The sequence below is a fragment of the Anser anser genome (assembly GCF_964211835.1).
Source record: "Anser anser genome assembly, chromosome: 5".
NCBI classification, from domain to species: domain Eukaryota; kingdom Metazoa; phylum Chordata; class Aves; order Anseriformes; family Anatidae; genus Anser; species Anser anser.
In genome coordinates, this window is record NC_139725.1 from 64,501,929 (window position 1) to 64,528,936 (window position 27,008).

General features: G+C 44.5%; 2 protein-coding genes across 4 annotated transcripts in view; both read right to left on the reverse strand.

Moving 5' to 3' along the window:
* Positions 1-402: 402 nt before the first annotated feature.
* Positions 403-14,487, reverse strand: KLHDC2 (kelch domain containing 2). Of its 3 annotated transcripts, none has more exons than XM_083839197.1 (14): positions 14,462-14,487; positions 13,525-13,723; positions 12,467-12,546; positions 11,312-11,429; positions 9,843-9,958; positions 7,572-7,653; positions 7,381-7,464; positions 5,018-5,098; positions 4,882-4,940; positions 4,437-4,546; positions 3,901-3,973; positions 2,693-2,780; positions 1,800-1,852; positions 403-1,505 (listed from the first exon to the last, which is right to left on the reverse strand). In XM_083839197.1, the coding sequence occupies exons 2-14, from the start codon at positions 13,678-13,680 to the stop codon at positions 1,382-1,384; spliced, it is 1,224 nt and encodes a 407-aa protein (XP_083695323.1). In that variant the 5' UTR covers positions 13,681-13,723; positions 14,462-14,487; the 3' UTR covers positions 403-1,381. The 3 variants fall into 3 exon arrangements, with proteins under 3 accessions (XP_083695323.1, XP_083695322.1, XP_083695321.1); XM_083839196.1 differs by lacking the exon at positions 14,462-14,487 and adding an exon at positions 14,148-14,301 and having other exon boundaries at positions 13,525-13,692; XM_083839195.1 differs by lacking the exons at positions 1,800-1,852; positions 14,462-14,487 and adding an exon at positions 14,148-14,301 and having other exon boundaries at positions 403-1,527; positions 2,663-2,780; positions 13,525-13,692.
* Positions 14,488-14,601: 114 nt separating this feature from the next.
* Positions 14,602-27,008, reverse strand: part of KLHDC1 (kelch domain containing 1) — a 28,924-nt gene continuing 16,517 nt past the window's right edge. The window contains exons 8-13 of the mRNA XM_083839201.1: positions 25,785-25,843; positions 21,462-21,574; positions 20,563-20,635; positions 16,301-16,385; positions 15,912-15,964; positions 14,602-15,590 (exon numbers count right to left, since the gene is read on the reverse strand). Coding sequence (XP_083695327.1) covers positions 15,416-15,590; positions 15,912-15,964; positions 16,301-16,385; positions 20,563-20,635; positions 21,462-21,574; positions 25,785-25,843 — 558 coding nt within the window. The 3' untranslated portion in view covers positions 14,602-15,415. The remainder of the gene's footprint in view (positions 15,591-15,911; positions 15,965-16,300; positions 16,386-20,562; positions 20,636-21,461; positions 21,575-25,784; positions 25,844-27,008) is intronic.

Here is a 27,008-nt window from a genome sequence, read left to right on the forward strand (position 1 = left end):
TGGTCTGTTTCTTCCTAATCTGGACTGGGGGGGGGGCCTAGTGGAAGTAGGAGAGGTTCAGGGCAGAATGCTTTACTTGAGAAAAGACAGAAGCATGTTTTTTCCCAAAACATACCCTCAGTTGTCAGGAGATTAAAAAAACCACACAATTCCAGCTGTAGCTATTTACCTGCTCCCAGCAGCACAGCCTCACGGTGCTGTGTAATCCTCACCCCTGTGGAAGAGAGCAGCCTGCAGGAAGAGCTGGAGCCTGAGTCAAAATAAAGCTGCGCTTGCTGTATCAGCATCCCCCAGAACTCTGAAAGTGCATCTTGGCGCTCGTTCTCTGCACCACCCTCAGCACTTCCTGAAGCCGCAGCTAAAGCTTATAAAAGAAATCAGCACAACACTCCAGTACGGGAATTGTTTCGTTCTAGAAGTCAGTTGTTTATTGATTATTTCTTTTTTTTGAGGACAGCTTAAACATGATTTAACCCCTTCCCCGCAGCAGCACAGCCTGTTCCTTGTCCCAGCTGTCCCCTGCTGGGGCTGCTGATAGCTGGACCTGAGCTGCCCGAGGCAGGCACCGACCTACTGCACAGCTGCTCGCAGCGCTCCTTCACCCTGCTGGAGTCCTCCGGGGCTCAGGCTGGTCCACTTGCGGGTGAGCTCCACGGGGTTATGACACAGCTGATAACAGGCTCAAGCAACTTTTAGTTACACTTCTCAGGGCAGAATATCTGCTACCTAAGGTTCACAATTGAAGTTCCACAACATAGAGAGTTTCAAAGAACAAACTAGAAACAAGCAGAGTAGTGGTGCTTTAACAGCTGAAGGTTTACAACAGTTTATCAACGCCGATAATGTACAATTTTCAAATCCTATTTCTCTGACCTTAATTGGTTGTGGCAAAAAGTATGTTAAGCAGTTTCCTAAGGCTGTAGACTAAAACAGGACGCGCCCATCACAGCACTCTTCAGCCTAGACTAAAGCAACACTCCTCTTCCATGGCCGTGCTGTGCCTCTGTACCGCCTGCACGACCACTGGAGTCCGCAGGTCCTGGACCGGGACTCCACAAAAATATCCCTACACATGCACGCCTCATCTCCCTGCTTGGGGCTGGCCCTCACAAGTACTCCAAGGTGGACAAACCCAGAACTAGTTGAAGCTTAAGCACAGGATACACCTCCACTTGCATTAAATACATTTATTGCAAACATCTTTACACAAAAATAGGTTCTCTCTAGGCCATTCACATGCAACGCAAAGGCAGGAAGCAGCTACCTACAGTACAGCTATTTAATCTATACAGGGTTAACGCTTGCCACACTCGGTACAATTACTGCAGCTCAGGATTGCTCATCCATGCACTGCCTGTGCGGAGACGTCAGTGCAGAGGGCTTAGGAGCCTGAGGTGTTGTTGCTTCCAAACCGCTGATTGACGCTGTGCAGCAAGTGCTTGGGGAGGCAATTCCAGGAGCTGGCCAACATCTCCTTAAAGCAAATGACTGCTTCGAGGCACAGCCTTGGGGAGAAGGAACACACAGCTGTTGTTAACGTGGATTTGAACAAGTCCTGCAAACTAAGCTAATTATTTACAGCTAGTTAGTTAGGGCTTGTTATCGTCAGCGCCGAATGCATACACCTGAAAAGAATCTCACTCTAGCCTCGTACTTGGCTGCTGTGGTTTCATCTTTCTTCAGGGGAAGAAATGTTTTTGAGTATTTTAGCAACCTAAGGAACAGCTCTGGCACTAATCCTGCACGGGTTGGTTTAGAAGGGGACACAGCCGTTTAATGTTGAAGCCTTGCCTTCTTACCTTACAAGAGATCTTGGCTGTAGAGAAAACACGAGTATTTCATTACTGTGAGCCTGGAGGGGGAGAGAAGCAGTTTGATTATGTAGAGTCACATATTGCAGCAGCAGCCAGAAAAGCCAAGGGTCATGCACAAGGGAACCCTGGCAAACAGCAAGAGTTCACGTAAGCCACAGAGGCAGCAGACAAGCTGACTAGGGACTTGCTCGCCAAATCCTACAGCGCGTGTGGTTACCAGCACTCAGGGAACTACAGCTGGGTTAAAAACCAGATCAAGGGCCCTTTTATACAAAGGGCTGAAGGGGAACGTGGGCATGTTGTTAAATGATTTCATGTCAGCTCCCATCCTGGCAGCGCAGTGCCAGCACTGCGTGGCACGGAGCACTGAGTATTGCACCACTCCTGTTTGCCACCTGCGGGCTCCACCTGACGCCCACAGCTCCTCCCACCAGAAGGTGCTGCCGCTGTGCCCCTGCCAGCCAAGGGGGGATTTTACGGCCCGCGGTGCTCCCCCGTCCCTCGCTGTCCAGCCCCGTGCTCACCAGCCCTCCCTGGAGGCATCACTGAAGAAATTGCTTTGGGAGGGGCTCCCTGAAAACATCCTGGTGAGAGGCACAGGGCAAAGCTAAAGAAACAGCTAGGAGATAAGAACAGGCTCCAAGCGAAACACAAGCGTGAGGGACAGCAAGTCACGGTTTGTTTGAATAATGACATGTTTTCTAGAAAAGCAGCAAAACATTTCCCCTCGGAGCTTTGTTTATGCACCTCTGCCAGGCCGCAGTACCGCGCGCTGCTGACTGCAAGCATTTCAAACCTGCAGGAGCGCTAAGAAATCACAGCTCCTTTCAGGAAGGGCCGGGCTGCACAGGAAGGGAAAAAGCTCGACATAAACTTACGGCTTTAGAATGGGCAAGTAAGTTGTTGGCACAGCCCCCAAAGACGATCACCTCTCCCTCTTCGCTTGCACAAGCGGTGTGCCACAACCTGCAAACAGGACAGCGCTGCGTTACACAGAAACCCAACCCCACCCAAAACCCCACGTTTGGGATTTGTACGTGACATTAACACGTGCCAGTCTGCCTTTCCGCCACTGCGCTGCAGAGCTGACCAATTCAACAGGAGTTTATGCTCAGAGAAAACCTCCTGGCCCGTAAACCACGGGCTTTGCGGGCTGCCCTGCTCAGAGCAGGGCTGTGAAGCCTCCTGCAAGCGCAGGCACGTGTGGGATCCACGGTCCCAGCGCTGCTGGAGGATGGCTGCAAGGATCTGCTTGCACAAGCTGTGTTTTCACCTCCCGCTCGAGCCAAAAGACTGACGGGACACAACCCGTCAGATCCCGCACCGCTCTCCGAGACTTGTGCCAGCAACTGAGCTCGGCATGCGCTGAGCACCGATGTATCGCTGCCTGCTGCTCCGGAGCAGGGAAGGCAAGTGGGGGGCAGCTCAGCTGGTGAGTGCCCAGCACAACAGACCTCTCCTCGGCCCCACACAGCACGAGCGGGGCCAAAGGGGCAGACCGGGAAGTATCGCTGCTCCGAGTCACTTAACCTCAAACCAAAGTATTTCCCCAGACAAGAGGGATGGCGTTAACTCACAGGACACGGGTGGTTTTGATGCCACACGCGTGCATCACGGTAGTTTTGATGCTTTTAAATTGCTGGTCATCACCTTTAATTTGTTCAGCAGGTCTTTACGGAAGACAAAAACATTCTGGGTGTGCACGGGGCCAGCCGCTAGTGAGGATGCGCAAAGCAGCGCGTGTTTGGTGGCACAGCAGGAACCCACGGGTGCTGGTTAGCTCTTGTGCTGGCACTCAGAGCCCACCCAGAGCATACCAAGCCCTCAATCCCCGTGTTTCCGGCTGTTTCACAAAGCACTGAGCTATATGCTGCCTCCCGCACCAGTACGGTGGCGTTAATCTCCCATTTTGTGCACAGATTCAGTCCATCAGTGTTCCTGGGGCAGGAACTGCTAATACAAGGTATTGTAGTGTTAAGAAAGATGAGTGCTGTGAAGAGGAATGCGTGGCCTCTCTCTCACAGCCAATGTGAAAAGCTTCCTCACTTCTTTTTTGTGTATGTTTCCAAGAAAGCGTGTATCGTACCTTGGTTTTTCAGAATAGTTATGCTCAAACTGTACCCACTCATTCTTGCTGATACAATAAATCCAAGCATCACCTGAAAACAAGCAAAACCCCAAATACAAACAGTATTATATCAGTTCTTTCATGGTTGCCGCAGTAAACACACGCTCTGCTATAACACAGTCTATTTTTGTTCTTAAGGCAAGTTTTGCAGGTAAAACCCTACAAAATTTTGGGCTGTCTATTTGAAAACAGGAGTTTAACAGTGGTTTATAGGAATGAAGACAGGAGGGAAAGACGGAGAATGATAAAGCTCTTACTAATTGCAATTTGCATTAGATACATTTTTAGAGCAGCCTAAGTCCCATAAATAGCAGAGTCTCAACACACTCAGCGACTCCTCCTCTGCCAGTTTAGCTGGTGACCATAAGGAGCTGGATCACAAGTACGTGGAAGGAATGTGACAGAATTTACGGTGACTAGGCAATAACTCAGGCCTCTGTGCACAACTATTTAAGAACACAAAGACAACACAAAACCCTTCTGGAATGACTTACTCAATGGCTGCTTGTCTGTGGTGAATCCTCCAAAGAGAAAGAGATGATCTGAGGAAATCGGTGTTAAAGAATGCCACGATCGGCCGACCGGGCAAATGCCTTGCGTGATTCTGTATTTCAATAAAAGCACCATAAATTACAGATGTGCTACGATAAAATACTGCTCTTCTTTCCCGGTCATTGTTTTTCAGGTATTTGAACTATGCAACTTCATACCGTGCACAGTTCATGACCTGCCAGGGAGTTTATTACTTTACACACGGTAAAAGAGTTTTGCTCATATCAGTACTTGGAAAATGCTGACAGCAAAGTCAGGAGGCTCAACTCCGTTTGAGTTTACGCACTTAGTAGCGTTTACTAAGTTTCATTGGATTGATTAGAAGGGAATAAAAATGACATCTTCATATTGCTTTACACACAAAAGAACTCAAGTTTTAGTACCTACATTTCATTCCACTCCCACGTATCCAAATTCAGATAGTAAAGGTCGTTCATTCGGGACTCCTACAATAAAGCAGACTGCGGTTGAAATTCTCCATCTGTGCTCCGGTAGCACACTGGTAAACCGCGCTGGGACTTACTCTGTATCTGCCACCGAACACGTAGCCTCTGTTCCCAACTGTAGCACAGGCATGGGCTGCTCGTGGGGACGGAGTTTTACCCTGGGGACAGAAAAAAGGGAAAGAAGGAGGTTAAATTTGATACAATAACAAAAGAAAGGCAATGTCACTGCAATAGGAACCTGCAGTGGGTCGAGTAAAGCGAGGAGCTCGCTCACACACACACACAGAGGTAGAGGGAGAGGGTCCCACAGGTCAGCCACCCAAGGAGGTGAGAGGCTGAACTACAGTCACATTTAAGGTCAACAAGGAACAGGGAGTGAAAAAACATCCAGCAGGTCATTTTGCATTCAGAAACTTGTTTTTTCCGCTGGATGGAAGATCAGAAAACTCATTAAAAAATATTTTTTTCTTTTTATGCATCAAGGTACAAATTTTGCTTTTAGATGAGGGCTCAGACAGTCACAGAGGACCTCAGGCTATAAACAAGACAGTGATACGATGAATCAGTGATACGATGAATCAGACAGTATTATTTTTTTTTGTAAATGATTCTTCTGAAATAATTGAGATCCTTCTGCATTAAGACAAGGCAATTCTTCAGTAATTTGAGCAAGGAGTTGTTTAACTCAAATTTAATTTCTTCCCATTCTGTAGCAGTATCTCTCCATTCGCCTGTTCCTGAGTCCTCCTGGGACGCTCCACATAGTGTCTATTTGCAATAACAGTGTTTTGCTTTGCCCACGATCCAGCACCCAAGCGCAACGCACCGAACTGTCACGCTGCAGCGAGGATGACAGGGAAGCAGACGTTTTGTTTTCCTGAGCTCCCCAGGAGAGCAACGCTACTGAAGCATGAAAGAAAGCAACCCAAGGGGAAAAATGATGAAGAGCCAAAAAAAAATAATTTAAAAAAGCAAAACAAAAGGCAAGTTTCTCATTTTTGGAGAGGATAGGGCCAGGTAAATAACGTAAATGAGCATTCAATAGCTGTGTCAAGTTGTGCCCAAGAAGGTTTGGACTGGACATGAGGCAGAATTTCTTCACCGAGCGTGAAGAGAAGGGGCTGCCCAGTCCGGGTCCCCGCCCCAGAGGTATTTAAAAGACGCGTGGACGTGGCGCTGAGGGACAGGGCTTAGTGGTGGGACTCGGGAGGTCAGGTTGATGGCTGGATGCGGTGATCCCGAAGGTCCTTCCCAACCTGACCCATTCTGTGATTCTGTGAAACAAATTATTTAAATTTGGGTTAAACGGTCTCAGGACTGCCACGGAGCAGGCAAGCAGGGAATTTTTATTTTTCGTGGACGTTTCCAAGCAAGTCCTACTGACAGTGTTTTAAACCCCTCTCTTAACAGCCCTTTCCCACAGACGCCTTGCAGGAAGGCTGCAAACACAGCTAATGACACCCCCCGGAACCCATGCAGAGGAGAGAAGTTATCAGTCACGCTTTGCTGGCAAATAAGCAAGGTACGGGGGATTAAGACAGCTCGCTCGGGAAGCGTGAGAAGGGAGGAGAGCCCAGGTCACAGAGCCCTAAGCTTTAGCTCTTGGCCAGGTTTCCTCCCGGGGCCGGATCAGACAGGCTGCCTGTGCCAGGAGCAGCAGCAGCCTGCGGCGCTGCAGACGCAGAGCACCCAGCTGCAGCTACGCAGCGGCTCTGTCAGCAGACCGGGATTCATCCAACGTGCAAACAAACTTCGCAAGCACCAGAGTGAGAAGATCAGCTCCACACAGTCCCCTTGTTCCAGCACCCCATCTTGTGATCCCGCGAGGCACGTCTCGTGTCCTCCCGCCAGCCGGCACCAGGCATTTCAGGGAGCTCTTCCACAAAGAAGGAACTCTTTTACCTCCTGACACTCAGGGACTGGTTTGTATTCCCTGACGGAGGCAGGACCACGGAGCACCAGACAACTGCTCGCTTGGCAGTTAAAGGCTGGAGACATATCAACAAAGGTGCAGGGTGGAGCAGGAAAGTAAAATAAAATAATAAAATACAATCGGGTGAACTTACATGCTTCTTGCTTGGGTACAGTTAGCCATATCTTCTAAAATAATGCCTGGGAGATAGCAGCTAGAGGCGGGACCCCGCAGCGGGCAGGACACGACAGGATGAGCCCGTTTCATCCTGCGGGTTAGCTGAGGGCACAGCAAGCACCGGGACATCTGCGGCCCCCAGCCACCGTGCTGGGACAGCCTGCTGCTAATGTCACGCAGCAAGGCCGCTTTTATCAGCAACCTCTTCTAATTAAAACAAGTTAAATCGGTGAACCCCGGCCTAGGAGAGCCATGTGTATTTTCAGGGGAAGCGAGAGGAGAAACGGCACACAGCGCCCACGTTCCCGAGGGGCTGTAACTTAAAACAACCGGCGTAAGAAGAGTAATTACCGTCGTTATAGGCTGGCTCCAGGTAAAAGTTTCAGTGTCCAGAACATGCACGTGGTCATTCCACCCTCTTGGAAGACCTGAATTCTTTAAAAATATTTAATAATATTTGATAAGAAGCAAGTTTTAACAAGCACTAATGGAATATTAGAGGTTAAACAGGAATTGCGCAAAGGTGGGAAAAGTTAACTTACCCAAAAAGAAGTTTCATCGAATTCAAAAGTTCCTCGTTGCTTCCCTTCAGGAAAATAACCATAGCCTCCAAAAAATATTAGCCTGAAACAAAACAAGCAAGAAGGTCTGTTAGAAATACTACCCCACTTGGTGCGACAAATTAAAGCCCTGTAAAGGCTGCGCTCAAACAGAAGTCAGGAAAACCAGGGAAGCACCTTTGACTTCACTGCTTCCAATATGTCAACAGTGCAAGTTTTCCAGGCGTGGGCCCTGTTTCTTGCCTAATCGACCCTGCCACCCCCAGTACATCCCTCTGTAGGTGCTTTCCAGGCCCCAGGCTTCCAAGTTTTGCTCCGGTTCCAACTGCGAAGCTGCCAGGCCCGCTGCCTGCTCACCGCGCTCCAGCCTGCGTTCCTGGGGCTCTCCCGGGGCAGTTCCGGGGGTCTGCTCCTGACGGTTCCTGCCTCCACCCTTCCCAGGCCGGCTGCTTGCCCTCCCTGATCCCAAAATGCTCACAGACACTCCTGGAAGAAGCATGGGGATGGAGACGTGCTGCCTGCGTGCGCTGGGCTGGGCAGGGCAGGGCGGCCACGCGGGGCACAATGCCCGCAAACACCCACAGCCACTGGAGCTGCCTGCGAAGGTTTCGGGTTCCTGGGGAAAGGCTCTGCTCACTGTACTCGTGCTTTGTCTCAAAGCCTGAAGGACAGTTCCTGGGAGCACTCCCGCAGCTGCTTTTACTTTCCCGTCACCTTGTAAAAGCGTGATTTACATTGATGTTTGGGTTTCAGCACTGACTAGGAACGGATTGCCAGAAAGTCGTCTCGAAGTATGAAGTTACTAACTCGGCACCCACAGCTCCGTCTTGCTAAGGCTGTAGGAGCAAGCTTTCCCTCCCCAGGACGCACCAAGCGGCGTGGGCACCTGCCACGCTGCACGAGGACACGGGGCACATCCCGCACTTCATTCCCCCCGCCGCAGCAGAGCCAGAGCCAACGCAGCGAGCCCAGCCGCGCTAGCAGGAGGGCGGTGCCTGCGCTGCCCAGGTGAGTAAAAAGGTTGCAAGCAAAAGCCTGCAGAGCCCCGGCACGCCGTGAGGCTGAGCCTCAGAGCCCTGCCGGCTGCGAACAAGAAGTAGAAGCCCCGACCACCGCCTGCTCACAGCAGAGCTCAGCCCCAGCAGCAGCACCACGTGCCCGCTCACAGCCTGCAGAGCCCCGCTCCGTGGGGAGCGGCCCTTCCAGCCCTCCCGCAGGACACGGGTCTGGCCATGCGAGCTGTCGCCCGCTCATTTTCGGGTCCTGTTCTCTGGAAGCTGGGAAGCCCCTGAGAAGCCGGCCCTGAGCCCAAGGAGAGAGCCAAAAGCTCCCGCCTGCCCCGAGACGATCCCCTTCTGCCCCCGGCCTGCTGAGCGCTGGGTGCGGGGCGCTTGTGGAAGGGGGAAGCCACCACAGCAGGGGCATTGCTCAGCCTGTCCCCCGGCACCAGGAGGCTGCGGCAATCTCATCGCGGAGCTCCCTGCGGTGGGGACCAGCACGACACTAACTGAGCGGGGGGGAGGCTGCAAGGCAATGCTTTGCGTGTCAGCTCATCTGGCTCCGACGCCTCCTCCTCGTCCTCCTCATCTTTTCCAAGGTTCACGATGCCAAAAGGCCTTCTGGCATCTCTGGGACACTACTCCAGCACACTAAGTCAGATAACATCGCCAGCAGATCATCCGATGCATTCTGGTTTTGCGCAACCGGCACAAAACACCCAGAATTAAGCTTGTGCGGCGCTGAAAAAGTCACATGTGGTTTTTGATTAAAATGGCTTCCTGCTCCTGAACTATCAGACACACAAGCTGCCCCACAAGGCACAGCCAAAAGATTGCCTTCTGCGTGTACCGGGAATCCTAGAGCAGGCTTCTGGGAGAATAAATCCAGATGCAATTGCCAGGGGGAACAACGCCGATACAAGGAACCACTGATGTACTGAGAACGCACCGTGGCAGATTTGCCTGTCAGGAGCCCGCATTTTGGCTTGTGACTCACCCAGATACTTTGCAGCTTACACATACCCAAACTGGGAGTGAGGTTTTCCATTTATCAACAGTTAAGGGACAGAGCAGCTTTAAAAGGCTGGCTGGGGAACAAATCCAGCATCTTCCTGAAGCACGTACGTGCTGCAGGCAAGAAATCTTTCTGCAGCCCTTGTTTAAACAAAAAGACACAACAATGACAAGGCTAAGAGTGATTAAAGCAAACACACACGCAAGGACAGCTGTGCTGACTTCATTGCTGGAGCCTTACTTGTTTTTGTAAACCCAAACGCCAAGTTTGTCCTTTGATGAAGGGGGGACCCCCTGACACTCTACTCTGACCCACTGCAGCACTTTGTCCGTGGATCTGGAATTTAACATGTAGAACTGTAGAAAATAAAAAGATTTTTTTTACCCACACAGTTAGCTTAAAGCTTAAGTCTGACTGATGTTAAAATAATTACTTTTAGTTAGCATGTATTGGTACAGAAACACTATAAAAGTTCTTTTCCTAGCTGCATAGGCTACTGACAACGTTTGGAACAAAATATGGATCTAAAGATCCTTGTCTTTTTGCAGACTTAAGCCCCAAACTTTCTTTTACAAAAGTCACAGGACCGTCAACATTGAGTGGTACCATCCAGAAGCTGAAACAGGATAAAATGAAGGTGTGCACAATGTAGCAATTGTCTCGTAATTAAAAAAAAATAAAAAATAAATAAAAAATAAAATGTTTTTATGGCCTCATCCCTTCTCTGTGTGTTGTATCGTTTTACATGGAGAGAGATGGCTGGCACACACACATATAAGCTACCTGAAACGTCAGAATACCACCAGCAGGAAGGAAGCAACTCACACTTAATAAATTTAGTTTGGTTCAGACTGTTTACGAGTATTGCAGCAGGTTACTTTCAGTTTATATTTAAGAGTGAGACCAAAATTTAATTTAATATAATTTAATTTAAACCCCACTTTCAGAACATCAAAATATTTTCAGGTACTCCAGAGAAGAGTGAGTAACACTTCAAAGCATTTACAAATCACCTGCTGATAGTGTTTCAGTGACCTCTGGAAATTGCCAGGTTTCAGAGGAAGCAAACTCCCAAGCACCACCCCAACACAATTTACGGGGTGAGCTGCTCTAGAGCAACCGCCACCCAACCAAGTACCAGGTCACGGTGCTCCTTCGGTGGTGGAAAGCAACGGGGGCACAACCATCATGTGAAATGATGCAGAGCCGAAGGCTAACTTGTTTTCCAAACGTCAGGTTAGCTGACCTGTTGCAGAGAAACTAATAGCTAGACTGATAAAAGCGTGCCAGCTAATCACTTGCATGGAAAAAAAAAAGATTCAAGTGCTAAGCACCGTATTTTGTTAGTCAAAATCTCTCTGGCAAGCACAAAAAGAACATGGCTTCAATTAGTTTGCTAAGCTGCTGACAGCATGAAAAAGCTGGTTATCTGCTTGCCAGTAGGTGAAAAGATTATTCTGCAGAAGCCATGGAGGACACGGTGACTAGATACATGTTCAGCATCCCTGGCTATTGACATTTAAGCTCTGAAACAGGATTCAACCTGTCCAGTGATTCAGAAGAAAATGCTTTTGTGATTTGTTGTGACACATTTCTTGTTTTGGACGGATAGTAATTAACTGAAAAGTCCACCTCTATCTCCTACAAAATGGGACCAAAGCTAACGACCAGAAACTTCTTAGTGAGGAAGAGTTTATGAAATTACTGACCTTGTTTGTGTTGCCCCGCGCGTGATGTCCTCCGAACAGGTACACCACTCTGTCTACGCACACTGCACAACTTCCAGACATGGAAGGCGGAACATCTCCTTCTGTTTTACTCTTCTTCCTGGAAGCACAGTTTAAAATATTATATCCGATCAAACCAAACAATAACAAGTTTCTCTGCAGTGGAATTTTATAACTCTACCAGTATGGTTTTAATTAGGCCAAGTCCCTGCGGACCCTTCAGTTAGGAGTTTTTCAGACCCAGGCACTTTAACAATTTACAGCACTTGGCAGGTATGATGAAGGGGTGGCGTGGGGAAAGGTCAACTTAATTAACGCGTGTTTTCTGGGGGTGGAATCCCGTCTGCCCAGTTCAGGAGTTTGGTGTGATTTTCATGTTCAATATCCCACAAAGATCCCCAGGCAAAGAGGCTGCACCTGTCTAAACTGAGGGCTTCTATTTTGCTACTTTTTTTCTAATGCTTATAAACACAAAGAAAAGCTTCCAACCCCTGCTCAAGGCTCTCCTCAACCACTCTGGTGGCTGCAGGCAGTGCTGAAGCTGTGTTTTCTCCAAAGCACCGAGGGGGCCAGGTCTCACAGAGCAAGGCCCCAGCTAGGAACAGAATCGGAGCACCGTATTCCCTTCTGTTGTACCGTCAGGCACACAGGTTTCACACCACTTCCAGGTTCCTACTGGTCTAAGAAGACACAGTAGTTTCTTTGGCGGCATAAATATTTAAAAACAACTCCTTAAAAGGACAAGGAACAAAAACATAAGGTACCCTCAGTGCACTCTTCACCAGTGAGGGGTACATGTACAATTTTCAGGTGCTATATCCTATACCAGATATCCCAAAACACTTTGGGCTGTTGATTACATTTTCCTGTATGGGCTGCCTGAGCTGTCTCTCCCACCTCACCTACCTCACCCCTGTGAAAATATACTTTTTTTCCACATGGTAAAAAAAAAAAAAAAAAACCCTAACAACCCTGGAAACACTGTACACATTTATGCAACAGTCTCATAGGTGGGAATAAAGAGATCAGGAAATTCTCTCTCTGTTCACAGCCCCTCAGCATGGTTTCTGTACCAATTTAAGAACTTCTCTTTTTTTCCCATAACGCAAAAATTATTAAGTTAATTATTTACTGTACCATCTTCCAGTTTCCATGTTGTAGATCCATATTTCATCTCTAGGCAGATAGAAGTCATAAAATCCCCTAACTTGGGCATTCTGCAGAACAGTTCAGAAAAGAAAAAGCAAAAGCAAAAGAAAAAGAAGGATGCTTGAATTAGACTCCCGTGAATGTTTAAAAGCCCTCAGAGATCCAATCTGAGAAAGCAGCAGGAGCAGTGCCTGCTGCAGTCCTGCACCTCTCACCCAGGAGAGCAGGTGTTAGATCATTTTAGCTTCTGCTGGGGACCACACAAACTCCCAGCAGAGCCAGACACTGGGACAAACAGAAGCTAAACCTCCGTTTGTATCCCAAAGAGGATAGACATGGTGCACAAATGAACCAGTCTTCTTTTTAAATCCCCCATCCCCTCCATGAAAAGCAGAACAATACACCAAAAGCTTTGTCTTGAGCTACAGTTTCTCTACTGAATTTGCTGTCAAACAATTTTCATTCCTGTCAAAACCGTAGAACGGCTTGGTTCTACTTGCTCTACGCCCCTCTTAAGCTAAACAACCAACTTGTGCTCGTTAACGTGCAACACATAGCTGTGCTGACAATGGTGGGCATAAAAGCACCACTTTGCATGGTGCGCACTTCAAATCAGACAGCATTTCCTCCTCTTCCAACAGAGGCACGAGTTAAGGAAGGCACACGACACTCAGCGTCCCACAGAAGTTATCTGCGTGCCAAGATCTGTATTTAACGCTCATGATTATTTTAGTAACTCGAACCTCTTAAATGTCCTATTCTAATTAGTTAAATGCATTTATTTTTTCTCCAGAAGAGGGATGATTTTACAGATTCATTTCCAAACTAACGGGGCCCAATTACCAGCACCACGGGCGGCAGGCAGCTCGCTTCAGAGGAGAGCGGCGTACCTTGTAGCCTCCCCAGACGTACATGCAGCGCCCGTCAGTGACGGCCACGTACCTTGTAGCCTCCCCAGACGTACATGCAGCGCCCGTCAGTGACGGCCACGTACCTTGTAGCCTCCCCAGACGTACATGCAGCGCCCGTCAGTGACGGCCACGTACCTTGTAGCCTCCCCAGACGTACATGCAGCGCCCGTCGGTGACGGCCACGTGCCCGCTGCGCTCCGCGGGGCTGTCGTTCTCCAGCTGCTCGAAGCTGTCCTCAGCCGGAGCCGGGAGCTCCTCATCGGCCTGCAGGTCCTCGTTGTCATCAGCCATGTCGACAGGGTGCTACGTGCACAGAATAACACACGGTGCGGGGCTTTCAGAAACAACAGGGACAAACAGGAGAGGAGAAGAAAAGCAGCTGCGTTGTGTGGTGCCTCTCCCTGGGAGCTCCGGGTGGAGGCTGCCCCCTCAGCCAGCGGCGCTTCGGGCGGGGAGCCCTGACTTGCGCGCAATTTATGAGGGTTTCAGCCGCCTATTTACACCAAGGTCTCCATCTTATTTTTTTTACGGACGCCTACGTAGGCACACCCTGACACCCAGAACCCCCAAGGCACACGCCTCAGAGCTCTGCCTCCAGCTCCGCCTTTACACCGAAGCCCCTCTCAGGCAGAGCCCCCCCCCCGGGCCCCCTCCGCACCCCCCCAGCCGCTGCAAACGAGGCCCCCCCCGGCCCCCTCAGGTCCTCCCCGGCGCGCAGGGCTCCCCCCGGCCCCCGCAGCCCCCACAGCCCCCGTTACCTCGGGGCCGAGCCCGCCCGGCGCTGCCCCCCGGCCCCCGCGGCCTCCCCTGGGCGGGCCGCGCAGCGCCAGCATCCGCCGGGGCCGCCGCTTCCGCCAGCGCCGCGCAGGCTCCGCTCCGCCCGCCACGGGCCCGTCACGGGCCGCGCAGGCCCCGCCGCCCTCAGGGCCCTGCCCCGCCGGCCCCCCTCAGAGAAAGCGGCTTGAAGGCGTTTCTCTGTCACGAGAAAGCCCTGTCGGCCGACATACCGGGATTTTACAGACCCCCCCAACACCCAAACTAACACTAAGTACGCGTCAGTTTCAGCACGTACAAGATTCCGCCTCTCTTCCAACACCCAGTCACAAAACTTCCCTTTTCTGATATAAGTTTGCCCGAAAGACTCCTCCCCCCTCCCCCCCCCCGATTAAACAGGTTTTGCGGATTGTAAAAATGTCAAAAACTAGTCAAAAGTGGTCTCCAACTCTATAAAATTTTAATGACTGTGCTCCTGTTAACTGGGTATTTGAAACAGAAAAATAGCAAGTACTACATATGCTTTTCTTTAAACAATAAATAAGCATTTTTTTAAACAAGAATTAAATATAAACTTTACACATCCAAAATACAATATACAACCTATTTCAAAAAGGACTCGTTGATTACAGAAACATAGTAAAACCACATTATGAGCAGCATGTGAGCTTTCCTATGCAAACTGTAACGCTGCTCATTACAGTGCTCTTCAAGTCCCACAGTCAGCTTATCAACTTTCATACGCTGGGTACGATGTTCAGCTCTGTCATTTGACTATGTACTCAGATGACAGAGTTCAGTGGAATCAAATAATAAGATCTGGTGGTGTTAACAGATCAGTTACCTTCTTCAGGATGGACAAGTGTGAGTCTTCCAAAGATGGCATTAAACTAATTTTTTTTTTCAGAAAGGCTGATGTGATAAGGCTCTAGTAAGTTTTTAGACTTAAGCCACATTTTGGTCAACTGAAAACATTTTTATGGCATGTCACCTTCAAAAAGAACAAGTTGTATGGACCGTCTCATTAAGACCACAACAGCAGAAGTTAACAATATATACAAATCAAGTTTTCTCAGTTTCCTATAATGCAGAAAACAAAAGACTTCCATAAAAAGGATTTCTTTGTTCTCAAACTTCACTTAGAAACTCAGCTTAACATACTGTTGCTCTGTAGCATTAGTAAAGTTCACTAACAAAAGACTTTGCTGTACAGTGTAAATAAACCAGTGTTCAACAGTTTCGTTGCCATTGTTCATGTGGTGTTTAGTTGACATTGTCGTTCAGTTTCAGCCTTTTTCTCTTGCCGGTGGTTAACTGCAGCCCAGAAGGTTATTTTTTTCAGCACCTGCTGCAGAAGTTTGGATGGCAAGCAAGGTATTTGATTTTTTAAGAGGGCTGCGTTTTTACCAATGCAGTCAAGACACAACCTGAAAAAGAGGGAAAGGAAAAGAAAAAAAAAAGATTTAAGTAAGAGGTCTATAACCTAAAGACAAAAAATACCATTGAATAAAAGCTTCTTGTGATGGTCAGTACATGTGTTGTGCATGCATGTGCAGGAGGGAGTATTATGCAATACCCATGTTTAAACTGCTATGGATTGTCATACACTGCGTTTCAAATATTTACTGAGAAGGTAATTTTATAGTTTACCTGCCTACGTGGGATTAAATGGTTAAAACCTGTGAATAAAAAAGCATAGTGCTACAACAATTTACCCTAGACTGCCTGTACTGATAGCCTCAACTCACCTGAGAAGCGAGTAAGGTTGAGTCTGAAATATCAACAAGTCACTGCAATGACCCTGATAAAGAGAGAGGAAAACAAGCATGAAAATGACAAACATCTTATCTCAGAAATACTGCTACTTTTTGGATTAATGTAACATTTATTACCACCTACATAATTTATAACTGTGGATATTTAAATAATTATTTTGTAAGAATCTGAATAGCAAATTCTTTTTATGACCTTAACAGAGGCAAGAAAACCCCTCCTAAATTGCTTCTCAGGAACACCTGAAGTCACATCTTCAAAATAGCATGTGATATGAAAGAATCCAGTAATATCAACAATTGTATTAACTTCCTTTCAGTTCTAATTATTGTAGTGCTAGGATTTCATTATTCAGTTTACTGACCGTGTCCATGAAATGCAAGTCATCTTTGCTTCCACCAAACACCATCACCTCTCCTTCTTTTCCAAGGCAGGCTGTATGCCACAATCTAGCAATAAAATTGTAAATAGGGTTAGTGACTAAATAACAAGAAGCAGATGTGTGTTATCAGCAAAACAATTCTAAGAACTATATATTTTAAGGGGTTTCAGTGGAGCAGTAAGTTTATTCATGTATTAATTACTTCACACAGACTTTCCTACATTCCTCATATTCAAGTTTCTTTTCAAAAAACTTTTCTGTTATGAGGATATACGATCCTTTTAATTAAAATTGAAAGGTCACATTTCCTAAACCCTATGATTCCACTACTTGAGCACAGAGACTTGAAGTCTTATTATCTCACACTATTTACCCAGAAGAATTTTACAAGTTTAAATAATTTGTTTTACAAGTTGCTCTGTGAGGTGCAGAAACAATACAGGCTGTTCTTTATCAATTTGTATCTCAAGGAACACCTCCCAGTCTTTGCTAGTAAGCACTAAGCCTCACTGGAGTGAAGCAATTACAAGAGTCTCTCTTTTCCGTTTGACCATTTATTTGCAAAGATTATGTTGTGAAGCATCTCTGAGGTTTCTAATTTGTCCAGTTACTAAGATAGGTTGATTGCTTCCAAATGTGCATGGGAAAGAGGCAGACGTACGTGCACAAAGTACTCTAATGTAACCCCTACTTTTTAGAAAACCAAGAAGTTATTTCAAAGGTTTTCAAATCTGAAAATAATACATTAGAATGATAATATTCAATTCTTTAACAATATAAAAGGAGAGAGCAATGTGACTGTCCATCTCACGACAGTTTTGGTGAATGGTTACATTTCATACAGACCAGTCACCATTTGACTTATCTGTATTATAGCTATATATACCTTGCCTTATTTATCAGTAGCTCAAAAAAATGTTACAGTGGAAAAGTTAAGAAAGCAAGCTTTTGCCAAAAACAGCCTTTAAAAAAAATCCACTGTTTCTTTAATTCATAATTATAATTCTATTGGCTTTAAGATTGCAGGATTTTTAGCACTGACTGTTGCCCCTGAACACTAGGACAAGAGCTTCACAATACCAATTACCTCGTGTCAGTTTCATTCTAACCCTGAAGACTCATGGGGATCATTTTCTGTGCACCAATTACTTACATCATGCCCACAAGTCATTTGTATTGTACATACAAAAGCAGATTGTACAAGAAATAATAAAACCCAAACCCCCGATTTATATAATCTTGCCAGAACAATGATTCTGCTTCAGTAGCTACACCTTGCTTGATTTATTGCTAGCAGATCAAAGTCTGTTCCTTTTCTACTGGTGTATCACCACTGAAGTGAGTATCACAAAATGATTATCACCAAAGCTCTGGCCCTTTACGTTTACTTAACCAAAAAAATACACACAGCTACAACTTTCATGCAGAAGTAAACGCTCTCACTTTCTTACTCCATTCATTTCAGTTATTATTCACTGTTCTCCTTAAGCTAAACTGTATCCCACCTTTTCTCTTCCTCATACCTGGAGATAGATCTGTCTCTGCCTTATCTGCATTAGGAAAACTCTGGCCTGGACTTCGTCACCGAAGAACACTGGGAAGCCTTTCCTGCCTTGATTTTGTTGACATCCTAGCTTGCAACCTGATGCTTTTTTCTACAGACTGACAAGAGTTTATGTCCTCTCACAGCTGCTCTAACTTATCACCTAAACATTCTAATAAAGCATGTTATTTAAATTATACAGAAACTGAATCGACGTAACCTTTTTATACAGCTCTTCTAACTAGAATATAGAATAAGAGAATTACATTGTAATGAAAACACTAAGAATTTGTACATTAAACACACATTTTGTTCTGTATATCAAGCTGGCATGCAAAATACTTTCTGAAGTACGATGTATGGACAAAAAGAAAAATATTTTCCACCAATACAGAATCACAGGTCTATAACCTGGAAAACAATTTAACAGAAATACCTAAAAGAGGAGGCTGAAGGAAATTAAAGGAATTGTTCTTTACAGAAATAAGGAGAGAATCAATTTTGCAGAAGTGTCAGGAAAATATACTAATGCGTGTATGATACATAGCATATTTTTATAACAGAAATATATGAAATAAGTACATATCTAAGTATTGTTGCCATTACATATTAAGTCCTACTGTTAAAGGCATGTGAACAATAGAACTGATTTAAACCCTTTTCACCTGCAGAGATCCTGCAGTAATCCTGTGCAAATGTAGGGACATAATTATGGTACAACTAAGTACTTCACATTCCTTCAAACTAATTCAGTATATAGACAGGCTTTTGGTATGGCTCCTTTTTTGGTATGGCTCCTTTTACCTGTATTTCCAGGACTTCCTGAAAAAAGGTTATTGAGGTATCTTCCTTTAAAAAGGCAGTGGTGTTGGGGGGGGGGGGGGGGGGGCATTTACTGCATTAAAGACTTAGGTTAATGCAAGGCACCTGACCTCAGCCTACCAAACCGCACACCAAAAGCTAAAGATGGCAGAGAACAAGATACATCAGGGCCTGAGGGAGCCGACTGGCATCAGCACATAACCCAACAGCTCCGTTCTCTAGGAGGGCCAGGGCTGTGCGTGTGGTTTAGTCCCCAGCCAAGTTAGCAGCGTCAGCGTGGGGATCCCTTTTTGTGCTTCTGCAGCAGCAAGGCAGGGGGCTTGCACAGCAGCCTCCTGCCAGCAGAGCCAAACGGAGGTTATCCTTTGTAGCCCACTGTGGGATCTGCCCTCAAACTGCCTGTAGGCCACCTGGGGCTCTCAAGGCAGGTGCCACCGCCACCTGAGGCACAAATGGTATCCCAGTGTAACTGCAGAGTAAGGGCTGAGCTGCAGGTCCCTGGCCTGCTGCCTGTAGGAAGAGCACATCCTGCCCCTTCCCAGTCCTTTTCCGTGGGACAATAAAACTTAAACACCTGGGAGGAGGCAGTCCACTTCAGCAGTTAACTTTTAGGAAACCATCCATATAAAGTACTGAACAGGAAGACAGGTATGAGTTGGGACTGCTAATGATGTGCTTTGTTATTTAAGAATGCATCAGTTTCACTTGTCAGTTCACTGATCATACAAAGATAGAAAATATTTTGTGAAGCTAAGGTATGAGTTTATTTGGGCTTGAAATAGTTTGAAATATACGAAAGCAGAAATCTTGGTCTAACAGTGGCTGCTATATTTAAGAACACCCTAGAATAGAATAAAACGGGAAGAAAATTCAATGACATAAGGATATTTCAGTAATAGAAAACAGAACATAAGGCAAGAAGCATACAAATGTCAGACTAAAATCATACACTATGCTAAAAGAATGACAAGAAATCGTGCTGAGAGTACCTGTATGAATATATAGAGTGAACTCCATGAAAAACTGAATATTTTCTATATACAACCATTCATCTCAACAGTATTCACATAATAATACAGAGAATGCTGCAAAGACTGGGATAAAAATAAAGGCTGTACTCTGATACAGCAGGCATCTGTTTTTAATGGCAGCTTTCAAATAATGCCCAGGTTTAGAACATGCAACTTATTTTTTTTTAAAGACAGAAATAATCTTTTTCTGTACTCTTAAGCTGGAAAGGAAAGGGGATTATAGTCTGGAAGAGACCGTACAGCTATACGCATCCTGGAGAAAGGTCTTTTTGGCTGGCAGTTAAGTTCCCAAAATAAAAAAAACTCCATTTACTGTGCTGCTTAAATCTAGCTACTGTAGTTTAGTACTAAATTCAGGTTTGCAAAACTGTAATCATAATTAGTTGCTTCTGCTCAGAGAAAAAAAAACACAACAGCTATTTCTAATTCCCAAAAGGTGCATCAACATTTTCATTGTCGTCTTCTGCATGTTTCTAAAAATGTATTAACATTAATTAACTTTCGTAATTCTCTTTGGTTATTAAATTCCTCAAAAGTTAAACCATATACATTTTCTTATATAAAAATCATTTGGATATATAACACCAGGTTAACTGGACACCCAGATCCTTCATCAGAATATCTTAATGCAAATAATCACCATAATGAAAGCATGCATCAACTGTAATAAACACAGAAAGTAATAATGTCTTATCTGGTATGAAGGCACATAAGGAAACAGTGCAAACTGTTCAATGGTGCCACATTCATTTAGTAAATTATTTCTATAATGTAGTTTAAAAACACTGTTTTTTAATTTAGAATTCCTTAACTTTAAATGTCTAAATTTCAGTGTTATTTTTGTATACCTAGGCCTACTCTTAGGCAAATGGGTAAGTTGTTTCCATCCGTTTGTTGTAATACTGTGAATCCAGCCATCACCTATAAATAAGAACATATATTAGTATTTTTTCCTTGGACAAAGCATTACCTTCTCTTTTTATTTATACAAAAGCTTTGTGTTCTAAGAAGACACTATATTAAGATAACAAAAACATCAGTCAATCTTTTCAACCTTTGCAATTTAACTTAACTATTCAGTTACAAAAATCTTGCTGCATTGAAATCTGGAATTAAAACACACAGACTTTTTTTCTTTTTGGTATATTAAGAAAGCAGGTCAATGTCCCTTTGAAAACTGTCCCCTCCCAATGGAATGTATGAGAAAGCAGATCGATGTTCCTTTGAAAGCAGGTCAATGTCCCTTTGAAAACTGTCCCCTCCCAATGGAATGTATCTGTGACACTCAAAGCTATTTTCATATTTTGTCATGAAAAGATTGTCTTTTTTAGAAAGGAAATACAGTACACTAAGACTACCTTACTTCCCATCTAATTTTTTGTGGACGTGATTCATCCAGAAATTTACATTATGTCAACATTATTATTTGAATCTTCTAACTGCAATTCGTAACAAGATCAAAAGTTTTCTTCTGCTCATATCTGAATGTGAGGAACTCTTGCCTTTATCCTTTCAAATCACGGACAATTTGATGAAAGACTAATCATCAAATGTTATCATTGTACTGCACAATGTGTTCCTACACTTCTTTAAAAAGTAAAATGGCTCAATAAATACTCAAGCATCATGAAAATTCTGTAAAAAGATTTAAATAGTCTAAACAGTTTTTGGAAAGACAACAAATATGCACAGTAATATAAGTTAGCGCTAAAGCATACAATAGAATCTTTATTTTACAATTACTTACTTAAAGGAACATTATCAGAACTCAGTCCACCAAAAAGAAAGAGTCTGTCATCTCCTATTGGAGTCAATGTGTGCCATGATCGATCTTTTGGTTTCTCTCCACTGATATTAATTCTTGGTGAAAGAAATAAACAAAAACAAAATTTCAAAGAATGCTGAAAATGAACCTGCCAAAAAAATCAGTAGTTAATTTAGTTTGTCTTTGAACAAGCTTGGATATTTTCCCAGTGGAAAAGCTGCATTTAAACAGTCTGAATTTACCCTCAAGAAGCGAGGCCATCCAAACCTTGAGAAAAATGTTAGTAAAAAGGGCAATACCTAAGCACAAAACAGGGGTGGGTTCACTATTCTAAGATTCTGCTCACATTACAAAAACGTAGTTCTTCCAGATTTTATCTATGGATTTCAATTTAGCTACACAATTCCATATGCTTGAGATGGGAACGTGAACAATAAAGAACGTGGACGTTAGGGGTGGATATAGTGGGTGGCCTGAATTCACACCATCTCAGTTTGGGCACTTCGATGTACAGCTGTCTCAGACGGATCCCAAGAGTTAGCAGAGAAAACTGAGGACCTCCAGAGGGCATCAGACCACGTAATATCTTGATCTAACCAAAGAGGCAACTTCTTTTGTAAAAGTAAAAAACTTAAGACACACGGAATGTAGGCCATTGCACACTTGGTACGTCCTGATTTTGGAAAGATAAGGAAAAGAGCAGCTATGAACGCCTATCAGCTCTCTTGCGGGGTCAGACTCTTAGTTGGAGACTGTCCCTAAGTGGTGAAGAATGGGTTTTTCTACAGTTCACAGAGATTGGATCTCCAAGAACCAGTTACTTTTTTTTTCCCCACTTTGCTGAATAGGGGTTGATATAACGTGCACAGATGTGTGCTCAATCTATAATGTGAACGCGGCAGAAGAGAGACAGCAGAGGCAGCAATCAGTATTTTCTTTACAATCAATGAAGAGAAACAGGTCCCTGAAGAGCACAACTTGTGCTCTTGTGATTTTTTTTTTCAGATGTCTACCTTAGCAGCAGTCACCTCATGCCCGAGAAGTGCCTATTTCTCTTAACTGAGCACAGAGGGAGCCTGGGGTGAATAACACAGGCAGCTGCAGCTGTTAGAGGAATTTCACTACTGGTGACTGTTAAGCAGTTCTCCATCTGGAAGCAAAGACTAAAGAATCACAGCTAATTAAACACTGATTGCAAAACTGTCCTACTAAATTTGGCATGAAAGTTGGAGCCAAGTCGACGATGTTTAAGTGCCCGCTTCGCACAACTCTTCTATAAGACACTTATGAAATTGGCAAAAGAGGCAGACTGCCAAGATACAACAGACTTTGATGTTTAGAAAAACATGTACCAGAAACTGATGGGTGAGAGCATTTGAATCTTTCACACAACTGATACGACGAACTATCCCAGTAACAGAAATAACGTAATACTGAACATTTCAGTTAACAGGTTGGTGGAGCTCAGGGGAGACGATGTAACTTCTGGGTGGTGGAAGAAGTCTTCTCCTCCTCCACCTCTACCTGACGGCTCATTCCTGAGACCCCTTCCCCAAAACCCTGGCCTCCCCCACACAGCAGCAGTACATCAGCACTTAAAAAGGCTGAGGAAGGACAAAGCAATGTGCTGCCAACTTTCCCCAGTGCCTGACTAGCACCATGGCTGAACAAGCAGAAGGGGATGAAAAAGGGAACAGCAGCACAGCGGAGGCCAGCAATGCAAAGTACACATGGGCTGTACCCTCCTGGGTGGGACTCAACACATTTTGCAGATGCTGCATTTGTGTAAGCACCTGGCAGCATGAACATTGGGTATATTTGGTTAAGATTTTGAAAATAGTATCAGGGAGGTCTGATGACAAACCTGAGAGGTGACTGCAAGGTGGGCTCATTTCCTCCAATTCTTTTGTAATGACAATTATCTCTAGGAGAGGTCTGGCCCCCAGCTTACAGCCTGCTTGCTGTGCTGGTTGGTAAATCGGTGAGTAAAAGCTGTATCTATGTAATGCAAGAGTATTTTGAAAGAAGCTTAACAGTTAGTATACGGAGCTTGAAAAGACAATATTGCATCTCCATGCTTGAAGATATTTCTGGATTAATAGGTTAATGTGATGCAATTCCTTGAGAAATCTGCATAGAGATGAAGAAGAAAAAACTTGATATGACTGCTTGGGAAAACAGCCTGGTGAAATGGGCGTATGATGGATCATTACAGCACACCAGTTAATGAAAAGCCAGGGGGCTTTAAATAAAATCATCACGGCATTTGGTATTTCTGTTTTTAGGAGAGGATATTCAACAAGTGGATTTGTTGTGCTGTGCAAATCAACTCCTCCTTGCTGGGAGCTCTGGATTTTACAACAGAACCTCAAACACCGGCGGCATTCAGAGAGCCAAATTTGTAAATCTGTATAAAATGTTTGACCCTCGTCTGGTGATAATTCACACGGGCAGTCCAAAACAGCCTTTCTGCAGCTGCAGAATGGCTGAGGTAATTCTGTTATCAAGATCAAATAGCTTGCAACTTGCCCAATTGTTCATTAGTCATCACATCAGAGGAGTTTGAAGCTACAGCGTAAGAAAGGCAAAGGCTGTTGCAAGAAGCACCTACAGCAGAAAATATTCACACTAATAACAAAAAAGTGTGAAGGAATTTCCCCACTTGTGCAATGCTGGGCTTTTAAGAGGCAGCTTTTAGCTGGAAATGGATTGTCTGATGAGAACTATTCAAGACTATTCCTGAAGCTCAAAGGATATGAAGTGATTTGGTTTATTTCAAAATCTTAATACATAACTTCACTGGTCTCAGCTAGTATTTCTTTGCTATATAAGTTTCATCCAAGCCAACCTACAGAGTATAATTCTTTGGAGACAGAAAAACAAAAGGAGAGAAAAAAAATACACCCTGTTTATCTGCACTGTCTTATTCTACACAGTGTGAAACTTTTGGGACCCAGTTCTTTGTATTGGAGATGATCCCCACCAATGCTCAATTTCGAACACAGCCACCACTATTGACTCTATAAAAGGAAGCATGTGGCCAGAAATCATTTTCAAAGCGATTTGTGCAAAGGCAGCCTATAAACAGGAGTAAAAATGTGAATAGATAGCAATATGATAGATACAAACTTTCATACGGCTGACTAGGACTTAGAACTTCAACACCGACGCATCTCCTTCAAGGCCTGAAACTCCTCTTGTTGACTTGTCACTCAACTGTCATGGCTTTCTTTTTTTTAATGCAATACAAAGCACATCAAACGGCAATGGCTCGTGCCACAACCAAAAAAAAAAAGGAAGCAGTTACATCCAGTAACTGGAATTACCGATCCACTCAGAGGCGAAGTTTGCAGTCTAAGTGGGACAGTGCTATCATGTAGGCAGCATCTTATTCATTTAAAAACAACCAGCAAAGAAAAAGGGAAATCAAACTGCTTAGTTAGTCCCAAGTGCTAATGAAAGAAACCTCCAGAGAGAAGTTTTTGTGAGACTTCCTCATCCTGCTGCCGTTAGCAGTTGGAAGGAATAGGTGGAGGATTGCTCCCTCCTGCATTTGATTCAGAAGGCAAAGAAACACGCTCGGTGCACGACTGCTCAGCAAGTCACAGGTAAGAAAGATGCCCAACATAGGTGTGTGAAGTTCTGGGGCAGGATCAGTATTGACACATACTCATGGAAGTTGTTTTTCAGGGTCTTTTGTGAAATTACTACTAGGTTACCTTGAGGACAGGAACAGAACAGTGATCATCACCCCCTGGTTTCTGCTCGTCTTCTGGTTTGTCTATCAGCTAACAATACAGCCACTGACTCTACATGTGTAGTGAGCGCTACCATAAATGTATACAAGCAAACCTGAAAAAGTACACTAACACCTGATTTAGTTTAAAATTGAAATATTTAGGTGATTTATTTTACCTAAATAAAGATGCTTAAGAGGCGAAAAAAAAAAGATCTTTCCTCAATCTGGACCACAGTGAGCAATATACAGATACAGAAAAAAAAAAGTATTAAGAAAGACATCAAACCTAAAATTCCGTATGGATAAATGTACCAGTCTTGGAAATTAGCATGTTAAATCACTACATGCTGTGCTTAAAATAGCATTAACAATGCTTTGGTGCAGAACAGAAAAAGCATAGTAACCCCTATCAAATTAAATTCAATCGAAATCACAGTGTAACAGCTGCTTAAGTCCCCAAACTCCCATTTTCCTCTTGGAAAAAATACAAAATTAAAATTGGAACTATTTAACAGCGTGTTTCAATCTGCTACATTCAACTCTAAGCATTAGAGAGGGCAACCTACCTTCCAGACCAAGTCCACGTGTCTAAATTCAGGCAGTGCAAATCGTTCATTCTAGTTTGCTAAAAATAAAAAATAAAATCCCAGTTGTGTTATATTAAGCAAACAATGTACAAAGTATTTAAGTGAGGCCTTCATAGGACAGAGTATTTAAGTAAAAATAATTTAAAGAAAACTGTACCCTTACGCCTTAAAACAACTCTGTACTATGCAGCACATGAAAAAACACTTCTTAAAAAAAAAAAAGCAACAAAGAAAACAGGCGACTGAAAATAACCTGTCAGGAATATTCCTAGTAACACAATGGCACTATGGGGCCAGTTCAACTCTTTTATAGTAGTTTAGTAGTGAAGAACTGTGATATTCAGTTCCTGGAAACGTACTGAATTTCGATCCACGAAACCTGCAGTAGGTAATTGCAGAATTGCTCATTTCAATACTCTACACGCAGTTTCTCTCATTTTTATTTGCGTTCTGATCATAACTCTGCATTCTCCTGGCTGCCTGCTCACTAATTTCTTGGAATATGTTAATAAATAGCGTACTCAGTACGTGACATTCCTCAAGAAGTTCATTACACCTGTCTTTTCTGAATGGCAAGCCCTTTTGGAAAGTTAATACTAGCAACATTAAGGTTCCATGACCCTTTATCATTTGACATAGAAATCATAAAATATATCAGTAAGAAGAATGGGAAATCAATACACTTGCATATGTGCCTGTGTTTTGAGGTGAAGAAAGTAATTGCCTTGGAAACATGGCAGGGGGGAGAGAATGTATGAAAATTTATTTGCTTTAGATGGTAGCAATACTTTCAACGGCTTGCAATATACTTGGCTGATATTTGTGATTCCTCTAGGTACTACTACACAGTATCTGAGAAGTAGGGAAATATAGCTTGCCTTACCTTACAATTTCTTTTCTCCTAGGGTAGTCCATAGATCTATTAGAATAAGCCTTTCTCCAGCTTGCAGATCCTTTGAGGCAGAAACTAGACTTGTCATTTAAGTCAGAATAGGAGTAGCTTTGTCCCTGAGAACTCAGCCAGTTAGTGAGTTTGAGAGACTTCCAAAGCTGAGCTGTGGAAGGTCTCTCGGTGTATTTCAGGGAACAGCAAGGATTTCAGGATAGCTGTGGCCTCCTCTGATCACATATGTGCTAGCCCGTTTCTGTCCTAGGGAAGATGCTGTTAAGTGGCATTTTGAGAAATGCCTTCAGAGACGGCAG

Coding starts and splice junctions, on each gene's coding strand:
- KLHDC2 (XM_083839195.1), bottom strand. CDS start 14,222: ATGCTGGCGCTGCGCGGCCCGCCCAGGGGAGGCCGCGGGGGCCGGGGG. Junction 5,099..7,380: donor GGAGCCAGCCTATAACGACG/GTAATTACTCTT, acceptor TTCTGTCCCCAG/GGTAAAACTCCGTCCCCACG. Junction 2,781..3,900: donor AACTATTCTGAAAAACCAAG/GTACGATACACG, acceptor TCCTGTTTGCAG/GTTGTGGCACACCGCTTGTG.